The sequence below is a fragment of the Triticum aestivum genome, chromosome 2D, assembly GCF_018294505.1.
Source record: "Triticum aestivum cultivar Chinese Spring chromosome 2D, IWGSC CS RefSeq v2.1, whole genome shotgun sequence".
Classification (NCBI taxonomy): Eukaryota; Viridiplantae; Streptophyta; class Magnoliopsida; order Poales; family Poaceae; genus Triticum; species Triticum aestivum.
Genome location: NC_057799.1, coordinates 375,189,000 through 375,201,003, shown reverse-complemented (window position 1 = coordinate 375,201,003; position 12,004 = coordinate 375,189,000). Strand labels below are relative to the sequence as shown.

Here is a 12,004-nt window from a genome sequence, read left to right as displayed (position 1 = left end):
GCTCTCCCCTTTCAATCGGCCGATGTTGGCTCCCTTCCCGCTCAATGTTTGGGAAGAGGATCAGGGCCTATATAAATAGGACTAGCCACCGCAGTAGTGGGCATCTGATCTTTATATGATCTTTAGCTGATCCTTAGATACACCAAGCACAAGAACACCTCAACCTTAGGAGGCTGTTCTTCCCCTTGTACTGTTCATCATCAGCCCAAGAGGCAATCCACCACCACCACACTGGAGTAGGGTATTACACCACAACGTGGCCCGAACCAGTATAAATCTTGTGTCTCTTGTGCTGTGAGTTCGTTGAGTTCGTCCGCGAGATCTTAGGAAGTTAGGGCGTGGAACGGTAGGGAAAGAACTTCGCGCGCACTCCAGAGTTCGAACCTTAAGGGTTTTGCCGGAACCCGTGATCTGACAGTATCATTTGACTTTTGTTTTTTGGTAACACTATTTATGTTGGATTTGTCTTTTTGAATTTTGGTATTATGTTCAGGGATTATAGACACATATCTTGTGAATGTCCATACAATTTTTGAACGATTTTGAAACTTATAAATTTGAGCTTCATGAGAAGGGAGCATGGTGCCACCTAAGCTATGGACTATGGAAGCACCAAAATATCCGATCCACCACCACCGCAAGCACCGCCCGAGCGGCAACACCTGCGCCCTCTCTCTCTCTCTCTCTAAAAACCCCAGGTACCGCGCCGCGGCGAACGCCGGCGAGATGGCAGGGGCCCTCGCGCGACCGCGCAATGCTAGCGACGACCGCATCAACGAGCTACCGGAAGTACTCCTCTCGGACATCCTCTCCCGCCTCGGTACCGCAGAGGCGGCCCGCACCGTCGTCCTCTCCACGCGCCTCCGCGACGCGTGGCTCGCGAGCCCCCTCCGCCTCGACGATCTCGAGCTCCCCGTCCCCGCACGCGGCAAGGTCCCCTCGATCGAGCCCTGGACGGCGCGCGCCGACGTCGTCACCCGCGCCCTAGACTCCCACCCCGGCCCCGTCGCGCTCTTCCGCCTCTCCCGGACCTCCTTCCGCGGCCGCGTCCCCGCGGCCGAGGCCTGGTTCCGGCAGCTCGCCGCCAAGCGCGCCCGCGAGGTCTCCCTCTGCTTCTCGCCCGAGTGGTGCCACGACGCGCTCGCCGACCCGCTTCTCGGCTGCCCAACCCTCCGGGTCCTCGCCCTTGGCAAGTGCCACCTCTCCGACGCCGGGGCCTCGGCCGCCGCCGCCGCCGCCCTCACCGAGCTCACCCTGTCGGAAACCTGCATTTCCGAGGCCGCCCTTCAGAGCGTACTCTCCGGCTGCCCCGCGCTGCGCAGCCTCGTGCTCAAGCACGTCCACGGCCTTCAGCGCATCCGCGTCTCTTCTTGCCGCAGCCTCATTCTGCTCGGTGTGTGGCACTACAAGCAGCTCGACGAGATCACCGTGGAGGATGCCCCTTGTCTGGAGCGCCTTCTCGGCAATATGCGTCTGAATGCAGCCATTACCGTCACTGGCGCGCCAAAGCTTACTGCTTTTGGCTATGCCGTGGTCAGCATCCCGCATTTGTTCCACGGCGAGCGTGCGCCGCAGGTATTTTGCGTATTTCTGTTAGCGTCAGCAGGTACTCCCTCCGGTCCTTTTTAGTCTGCATATAAGTTTTGTCCGAAGTCAAAGCATCCCTACTTTGACCAAATTTATAGAAAAACGTATCAATATTCACAATGCCAAATCGGTATTGTTAGATTCATTACGAAATCTAGTTTCATGGAATATATATTCGGTATTGTAGATGTTGATACTTTTAAATATATATTTGGTCAAACTTTGCAAAGTTTGACTTGACCCAAATCTAATACGCGGAGTAAAAAGGACCGGAGGGAGTAGTATCTTAATTAGAGCAAGTTCAGCAAAGTGACTCGATGGGATTTTTCGCTCATACACTGCAGGGCGTCAACAAGGGTCTGCGTGCCCCGATCCATAGCGTGAAGATCCTGGCTATCAATGTGAAGTTCTCAAGCAAGAAGGACATGGAGAAGGTGATGAGCTTACTCGAGAGCTTTCCCTGCTTGGAGACTTTGCATTTCCAGGTAATTTGCAGAACTTGAGCTGTTCCATTGCTTTGTTTCTTGTTCACTATAGCTGTCAAATTTAGTTGATCAGACCTTCCACTGATTCATCATTTTGTGCAGTCCTCGGATTACAGGTCAGGTGCAGACAAGGATTACACCACTGTCTCTGACTACATCCAGAAGCGTTATCCCATCAGGTGTGTTGCGAGATATCTCAAGAGCATTATACTGGAATGCGAGCAACACAACCCTGGCATGCTTGAATTTGCATGTTTTCTCCTTGCAAGAGCACATGTGCTGCAGTTCATGAGGATTCAGTCCGAGATGTGCGACGTCCCAAAATGGGTTACGGAGCAGCAAAATCTGCTCAGCCAAAGCAACATGGCCTCCCTGGAAGCCGAGGTCGTGTTTGAGGGTATGAAACAACGCAAGGACTTCACCATAGAAGGTGTGAATGCTCTAGCTGACCCCTTTGACGGGGGCATCAACATCTTGGGGCACTAAACGAACTCTGAATGTTTACTTGTTGAGGTTTCACTCAAGATAATTGCCATCCATGATGCGCCGGCTGGCCTTTTGGTTATGTTCAGTTGAGTTTTGTCTCTAGATTCCAGACTCATTTTGGCCGGAATTTAAGGTTTCATGTTGAAAAAGTTTACTACTAATGAGGTGGCTAGTGTCTCTTGTCTTATATTTAGTCAATTTTCTGCATGTGGAGTTGTAGACTTTGATTTAGGTTGAGTTGAATGGTTTGACTGTGAAGATTGTTGCGTGTGACACTGCTGGCAGGAGTTCTTGTGGTATGATAGTTCTGAATATAATCGCCATCCCTGATGCGCTGGCTGGCCTTTTGGTTATGTTCAGTTGATTTCAGACTCTAGATTCTAGACTATGATTTGGGCGGAATTTTGAGGTTTCATGTTGCAGAAGTTTACTACTTATGAGGTGACTAGTTTTGCTTGTCTTATCTTTAGTTAAAGTTAATTTTCTGAATGTGGAGCTGTAGTCATTGATTTAGGCTGAGTGTAATGGTTTCACTGTGAAGATTGTTGCATAGGAAGCTGCTGGCAAGACTTATTGTAGTCATTGATTTAGTCTGAGTCTAATGGTTTCGCTGTGAAGATTGTTGCAACTTATTTTGTACTACCGCTGTAACGAAATACAGATGTCTTATATTTAGTTACGGAGGTAGTAGTTGAATTTATTTTTGTGCTTTCCTTGTCATTTTGCCTGATACTTTAACCTTATCAGTGTCAAGCTTGTAAGCTATAGGACAATATTACAATCTTTACCACTGAGATTTTGTAAAAGCATCTCCTTTTGGTTTAGTTCCTACCTGTAATAGGTACCTTACATTATTTGTACTGTTATCATCCATCGATCCCTTTGATATTTTTGGCTGTACCATTTTTTGAGTTTCTCACACAAGAATGATTTTATTCAAGGCTATGCATCTGCATGCTCCCAATCTAAGATGGACTTTGTGCATACATTGCTTATCACACTCTGGAATTTCCTTGAACACTGGTCATGCTTCTTGTGGTTTTCCTTGTGCTTCTTTGCTGATAATGCATGTTGATTGTTGAACTAAATTATTTTGACACTCTTCTGGCCCTGCTTGGAATTGGATTGAGTGATTTTTGTGTGCTCCCCAAATACCGGAAACACACTGTAAAGATACTCCCAAGTCCCAACCCACTCAGAGCTTAAGTGGTCTTACAATAAACAAGTGTGAAGTGCCTCAGCCTGTGCATAAGGCATCCAGCCTCCCTGTGGCAGATTTTCCTTAGATTGGTGTTCTTGCAATCATAGTGATTCTGTGGCGGCAATGCTAATGCAGAGAAGAAGGTGTTGTTCTTGACTAATTTAGATGTGCCTATTTTTTTCTCAGCCTTAGGCATATTTTTGGCGTGGCTTTTAAACATCGGAAAAGTTCATAATTCTGCAGAAGCTGAGAAATGTATCGCCATGCTCTGCACAATGACTTTTTTTTCCGGTGCACAATGACTGTTGATTGATCTTACACGGGATTCAAAATGAAGTCCCTATCCCTCTAGCGTTGGGCGCATGTGCCCTCAAAAGTCAAAACTCTATTATGGAGTGGGACTCTGATGTACCAGCCCAAGTGGCTGTGTGTCTCGGGCGATTTACCCGAGAGCCGTTAAGTTATAAAGCAAAAAAAAAAGTGCAACTAAGTGTTCCAGGAGACCCAGGTTATCTCCTTTCCCTCTCGCGCCACCTCCCCCGCGGGCGGCTCGGGAGGGCTCAGTCGCCACCGCCGCCGCCTAGTAACCCTCCAGCGCCCTTCTCCCCCTCCGCCGTTTTCGATGGTCGGCGCCAGGCAAAGCCTGTCCGTGCGACGGCGGCGGCAGAGGGTCTCTCCTCCCTCTCCCGGATCCGCGGCGGCGCGGGCGTTCTGATCCGCGGGGTGCGACCCTCCCGACGGTGTGGCGGATCCCGGAGGCGGCGGGCTCGCGGCGGTGCACGGGCGCCTAGATCCATGGGTGTGGGTCTCCCGGCAGCGTGCGGGCTCCCGGCGGCGGCGGGATCGGTCAACGGCGGTCTTGGGTGATGGCGTCGGCTGCGCGGTGCCGGATCTCGTCGCTCGTGGCGGATCTCGTCACTCCGGCCATCGTGAAGGAACCTGGACCTGGGGCGGCGGCCCCGTTAGGCATGGCGACGGCGCACGCGGCTGGCGACGTTCGCGGGGGGTGGATGGACGACGTCTTGACCGCGTGGGTGGTGAGTTGCCGGTGGATCTCCTCCGTGTTGCATGCTCTCTCCCGCTGCACATGGTGGCTTAGGATCGTGGTTGTCGGCCTCGGTGCGATCGCGTGGGCTGGTAGAGGTGCCATCGGGCCGGAGAAAACTCTGGATGACTCGTTCATCCCGACGGTGGCGACGACCAGGGTCGTCGTTCTCCTCTTTGCAGGCGTTGTCGAGGTCCCTGCCCTCCACCCCGACCCCATGCCCGGGTGAAAACCCAAAATCTCCTTAGATTGGGTGGCGGCGGCACTGCATGTGTCGTACCCTTCTTGGAAGTGCCGCCTGGGGCGTTTGGGTGCTCGGTTAGAGGAACTGCAGGCGGAGGGGATGGGACCAGTGGCAACATGTGGTGTTCGCGACAGAGGAGCAGCGTGGCATCTGGCACGTCGACAACGGCGGGTCTTAGCGGCATGGAGCAGCAGGGTCTCGCCGGTGGGCGTGTGATGATGGACGAGCGCAGGAGGGTGACGTTGTCTGGCGTCGTGGTGGCGTCGACGGCAGCTAGACCGGGCAAGGTAGATGCAGCAGTACATCACTGAAGATGGATTTGTGGCAGGTGGCTGCGGCGGCCTCATACCCGGCAGGCGTCCTAGTTGAGGAGTGCGCCGGACTGGTGGGTGTATCATACCCGGCAGGAGTCCTGGTTGGGACCTCAGGCCTTAGATGTTAGGTTTGGCTGCAAGGTCTGTTTGGTATTAGGCCCAGACTATCAGCATCCCTTTATTAACTGAATAGGAGTAGCGACAGATGTTGCCTAGAAGGTGACTTTAGTCTTATTGTTGTATGCCTTTGTAAGGTCTGGTGTGAATAATTAATAAAGTGGCTGCACGCATCGTCCAGATGCAAAAGCCATGCAAAGACCGAGGGTCCTCCTTCTTTTCTAGAAAGTAAGGGCTCTTTGATTCAGATGATTCTAAAAATACGGGAATAAGAAAAACATAGGATTGGAATGTCATGACCATGTCAATCCTACATGATTTTGAATTGTTTGATTGCATCACAGGAAAAACAAATGATTTTTTCAAAAAGGTTTGAGCGGAAGCTAGAAATCGTATGGAAAATAGTATGAATAAATCCTTAGAAACAAATTCTATAGGATTTAATCCTATGAATCAAACAACCAACATAGAAAAAAATCCCAAGGATTTTAATCCTCTAAAAACTCCTTGGGATTTAATCATAAGAATTCCCGACAGATCGAGCTCACGACATCACGATCGATAGCAACCACCGCCCAAAGACGAGGCTCCTTGGACGATTTATCAAGGTATAAGACCCAAACTTTTTGGGGGCCCCGAAGATAATTTTGCGTCGCTTGATGAGGGCGCAATACGGGATATTTCTCAACTTAGCACAGACGAAAACAAGATTTTGTCTGCTTCGTTTACTGAGAAAGAGGTGTTTGACGCAGTAACACAAATGAAACGGAATAAGACTCCTGGACCTGATGGATTTCCAGTAGAGTTCTACAAGAGATGTTGGTTGCCAAAGAAGGAGGAGACTGTGACATTTACAGCTTTTCCACCTAAACTTTGGAACAATAACGTTGTTGCCAAAGAAGGAGGAGGCTGTGCGCATTGAGCAGTTTAGGCCGATATGTCTACTCAATGTGAGTTTTATAATCTTCACCAAGGTTGGCACGAATAGGTTGACGCGGATTGCCCATACGATGGTGCAACCAACTCAAGCTGCTTTCATGTCAGGGATGAAGGAAATATGCCCTAGAGGCAATAATAAAGTATTATTTATTTCCTTATATATTATTCATGCTAGAATTGTATTAACCGGAAAAAATAATACATGTGTGAATACATAGACAAACAGTGTGTCACTAGTATGCCTCTACTTGACTAGCTCGTTAATCAAAGATGGTTATGTTTCCTAGCCATAGACATGAGTTGTCATTTGATTAACGGGATCACCTCATTAGGAGAATGACGTGATTGACTTGACCCATTCCGTTAGCTTAGCACTCGATCGTTTAGTATGTTGCTATTGCTTTCTTCATGACTTATACATGTTCCTATGACTATGAGATTATGCAACTCCCGTTTACCGGAGGAACACTTTGTGTGCTACCAAACGTCACAACGTAACTGGGTGATTATAAAGGTGCTCTACAGGTGTCTCCAAAGGTACTTGTTGGGTTGGCGTATTTCGAGATTAGGATTTGTCACTCCGATTGTCGGAGAGGTATCTCTGGGCCCACTCGGTAATGCACATCACTATAAGCCTTGCAAGCATTGTGACTAATGAGTTAGTTGCGGGATGATGTATTACGGAACGAGTAAAGAGACTTGCCGGTAACGAGATTGAACTAGGTATCGAGATACCGACGATCGAATCTCGGGCAAGTAACATACCGATGAAAAAGGGAACAACGTATGTTGTTATGCGGTCTGACCGATAAAGATCTTCGTAGAATATGTAGGAACCATTATGAGCATCCAGGTTCCGCTATTGATTATTGACCGGAGAGGTGTCTCGGTCATGTCTACATAGTTCTCGAACCCGTAGGGTCCGCACGCTTAACGTTACGATGACAGTTATATTATGAGTTTATATGTTTTGATGTACCGAAGGTTGTTCGGAGTCCTGGATGTGATCACGGACATAACGAGGAGTCTCGAAATGGTCGAGACATAAAGATTGATATATTGGAAGCCTATGTTTGGACATCAGAAGTGTTCCGGGTGAAATCGGGATTTTTCCGGAGTACCGGGAGATTACCGGAACCCCCCGGTAACTTAATGGGCCTAGGTGGAAGAGAGGAGAGGAGGCTAGGGCAGGGCCGCGCCCCCCTTCCCCCCCAGTCCAAATAGGACAAGGAGAGGGGGGGCGCCCCCCCTTCCTTCCTCCCCTCCACCTCTTCCCCCTTCCACTCCTAGTCCAACATGGAAAAGGGGGGAGTCCTACTCCCGGTAGGAGTAGGACTCCTCCTGGCGCGCCTCTGCCTCCTAGGTCGGTGGCCTCCCCCTTGCACCTTTATATACGGGGGCAGGGGGGCACCTCTAGACACACAATTGATCAACGATCTTTTAGCCGTGTGCGGTGCCCCCCTCCACCATATTACACCTCGATAATATCGTAGCGGAGCTTAGGCGAAGCCCTGCATCGGTAGAACATTATCATCGTCACCACGCCGTCGTGCTGACGAAACTCTCCCTCAACACTCGGCTGGATCGGAGTTCGAGGGACGTCATCGAGCTGAACGTGTGCTGAACTCGGAGGTGCCGTGCGTTCGGTACTTGATCGGTCGGATCGTGAAGACATACGACTACATCAACCGCGTTGTGTTAACGCTTCCGCTTTCGGTCTACGAGGGTACGTGGACAACACTCTCCCCTTTCGTTGCTATGCATTACCATGATCTTGTGTGTGCGTAGGAAATTTTTTGAAATTACTACGTTCACCAACTTGACAAACTATCGTTGTGGTTTTGATGCGTAGGTAAGAACGGTTCTTGCTAAGCCCGTAGCAGCCACGTAAAACTTGCAACAACAAAGTAGAGGACGTCTAACTTGTTTTTGCAGGGCATGTTGTGATGTGATATGGTCAAGACATGATGCTATATATTATTGTATGAGATGATCATGTTTTGTAACCGAGTTATCGGCAACTGGCAGGAGCCATATGGTTGTCGCTTTATTGTATGCAATGCAATCGCCATGTAATTGTTTTACTTTATCACTAAGCGGTAGCGATAGTCGTAAAAGCAATAGTTGGCGAGATGACAACGATACTACGATGGAGATCAAGGTGTCGCGCCGGTGACGATGGTGATCATGACGGTGCTTCGGAGATGGAGATCACAAGCACAAGATGATGATGGCCATATCATATCACTTATATTGATTGCATGTGATGTTAATCTTTTATGCATCTTATCTTGCTTTGATTGACGGTAGCATTATAAGATGATCTCTCACTAAAATTTCAAGATAAAAGTGTTCTCTCTGAGTATGCACCGTTGCGAAAGTTCTTCGTGCTGAGACACCACGTGATGATCGGGTGTGATAGGCTCTACGTTCAAATACAACGGGTGCAAAACAGTTGCACACGCGGAATACTCAGGTTAAACTTGACGAGCCTAGCATATGCAGATATGGCCTCGGAACACAGAGACCGAAAGGTCGAGCGTGAATCATATAGTAGATATGATCAACATGGTGATGTTCACCATTGAAACTACTCCATCTCACGTGATGATCGGACATGGTTTAGTTGATATGGATCACGTGATCACTTAGATGATTAGAGGGATGTCTATCTAAGTGGGAGTTCTTAAGTAATATGATTAATTGAACTTGAATTTATCATGAACTTAGTACCTGATAGTATCTTGCTTGTCTATGTTAATTGTAGATAAATGGCCCGTGTTGTTGTTCCGTTGAATTTTAATGCGTTCCTTGAGAAAGCAAAGTTGAAAGATGATGGTAGCAATTACATGGACTGGGTCCGTAACTTGAGGATTATCCTCATTGCTGCACAGAAGAATTACGTCCTGGAAGCACCGCTAGGTGCCAGGCCTCCTGCAAGAGCAACACCAGAAGTTATGAACGTCTGGCAGAGCAAAGCTGATGACTACTCGATAGTTCAGTGTGCCATGCTTTACGGCTTAGAACCGGGTCTTCAACGACGTTTTGAACGTCATGGAGCATATGAGATGTTCCAGGAGTTGAAGTTAATATTTCAAGCAAATGCCCGGATTGAGAGATATGAAGTCTCCAATAAGTTCTACAGCTGCAAGATGGAAGAGAATAGTTCTGTCAGTGAGCATATACTCAAAATTTCTGGGTATAATAATCACTTGATTCAACTGGGAGTTAATCTTCCGGATGATAGCGTCATTGACAGAATTCTTCAATCACTGCCACCAAGCTACAAGAGGTTCGTGATGACCTATAACATGCAAGGGATGAATAAGACAATTCCCGAGCTCTTCGCAATGCTAAAGGCAGTGGAGGTAGAAATCAAAAAGGAGCATCAAGTGTTGATGGTCAGTAAGACCACTAGTTTCAAGAAAAAGGGCAAAGGGAAGAAGAAGGGGAACTTCAAGAAGAACAACAAGCAAGTTGCTGTTCAGGAGAAGAAACCCAAGTCTGGACCTAAGCCTGAAACTGAGTGCTTCTACTGCAAAGGGACTGGTCACTGGAAGCGGAACTGCCCCAAGTATTTGGCGGATAAGAAGGATGGCAAGGTTAACAAAGGTATATGTGATATACATGTTATTGATGTGTACCTTACTAATGCTCGCAGTAGCACCTGGGTATTTGATACTGGTTCTGTTGCTAATATTTGCAACTCGAAACAGGGGCTACGGATTAAGCGAAGATTGGCTAAGGACGAGGTGACGATGCGCGTGGGAAATGGTTCCAAAGTCGATGTGATCGCGGTCGGCACGCTACCTCTACATCTACCTTCGGGATTAGTTTTAGACCTAAATAATTGTTATTTGGTGCCAGCGTTGAGCATGAACATTATATCTGGATCTTGTTTAATGCGAGACGGTTATTCATTTAAATCGGAGAATAATGGTTGTTCTGTTTATATGAATAATATCTTTTATGGTTATGCACCCTTGAAGAGTGGTCTATTTTTAATGAATCTCGATAGTAGTGACACACATATTCATAATGTCGAAGCCAAAAGATGCAGAGTTGATAATGATAGTGCAACTTATTTGTGGCACTGCCGTTTAGGTCATATCGGTGTAAAGCGCATGAAGAAACTCCATACTGATGGACTTTTGGAATCACTTTATTATGAATCACTTGGTACTTGCGAACCGTGCCTCATGGGCAAGATGACTAAAACACCGTTCTCCGGAACTATGGAGAGAGCAACAGATTTATTGGAAATTATACATACAGATGTATGTGGTCCGATGAATATTGAGGCTCGTGGCGGATATCGTTATTTTCTCACCTTCACAGATGATTTGAGCAGATATGGGTATATCTACTTAATGAAACATAAGTCTGAAACATTTGAAAAGTTCAAAGAATTTCAGAGTGAAGTTGAAAATCATCGTAACAAGAAAAAAAAATCTACGATCTGATCATGGAGGAGAATATTTGAGTTATGAGTTTGGTCTTCATTTGAAACAATGCGGAATAGTTTCGCAACTCATGCCACCCGGAACACCACAGCGTAATGGTGTGTCCGAACGTCGTAATCGTACTTTACTAGATATGGTGCGATCTATGATGTCTCTTACTGATTTACCACTATCGTTTTGGGGTTATGCTTTAGAGACGGCTGCATTCACTCTAAATAGGGCACCATCGAAATCCGTTGAAACGACACCTTATGAACTATGGTTTGGCAAGAAACCAAAGTTGTCGTATCTTAAAGTTTGGGGTTGCGATGCTTAGAAGAAACTTCAACCTGATAAGCTCGAACCTAAATCGGAGAAACGTGTCTTCATAGGATACCCAAAGGAGACTGTTGGGTACACCTTCTATCACAGATCCGAAGGCAAGACATTCGTTGCTAAGAATGGATCCTTTCTAGAGAAGGAGTTTCTCTCGAAAGAAGTGAGTGGGAGGAAAGTAGAACTTGATGAGGTAACTGTACCTGCTCCCTTATTGGAAAGTAGATCATCACAGAAACCAGTTTCTGCGACACCTACACCAATTAGTGGGGAAGTTAATGATAATGATCATGAAACTTCAGATCAAGTTATTACTGAACCTCGTAGGTCAACTAGATTAAGATCCGCACCAGAGTGGTACGGTAATCCTGTTCTGGAGGTTATGTTCCTAGACCATGACGAACCTACAAACTATGAAGAAGCGATGGTGAGCCCAGATTCCGCAAAATGGCTTGAGGCCATGAAATCCGAGATGGGATCCATGTATGAGAACAAAGTATGGACTTTGGTTGACTTGCCCGATGGTCGGCAAGCCATTGAAAATAAATGGATCTTCAAGAAGAAGACTGACGCTGATGGTAATGTTACTGTCTATAAAGCTCGACTTGTTGCAAAAGGTTTTCGACAAGTTCAAGGGATTGACTACGATGAGACCTTCTCACCCGTAGCAATGCTTAAGTCTGTCCGAATCATGTTAGCAATTGCCGCATTTTATGATTATGAAATTTGGCAAATGGATGTAAAAACTGCATTCCTGAATGGATTTCTGGAAGAAGAGTTGTATATGATGCAACCGGAAGGTTTTATC

General features: G+C 47.3%; 1 protein-coding gene across 1 annotated transcript; it reads left to right on the top strand.

Annotated features, from left to right (window-relative positions):
• Positions 1-597: 597 nt before the first annotated feature.
• On the top strand, positions 598-2,831 carry LOC123049360 (uncharacterized). The gene is made up of 3 exons (XM_044472285.1): positions 598-1,575; positions 1,932-2,072; positions 2,175-2,831. The coding sequence occupies exons 1-3, from the start codon at positions 604-606 to the stop codon at positions 2,556-2,558; spliced, it is 1,497 nt and encodes a 498-aa protein (XP_044328220.1). The 5' UTR covers positions 598-603; the 3' UTR covers positions 2,559-2,831.
• Positions 2,832-12,004: the final 9,173 nt, after the last annotated feature.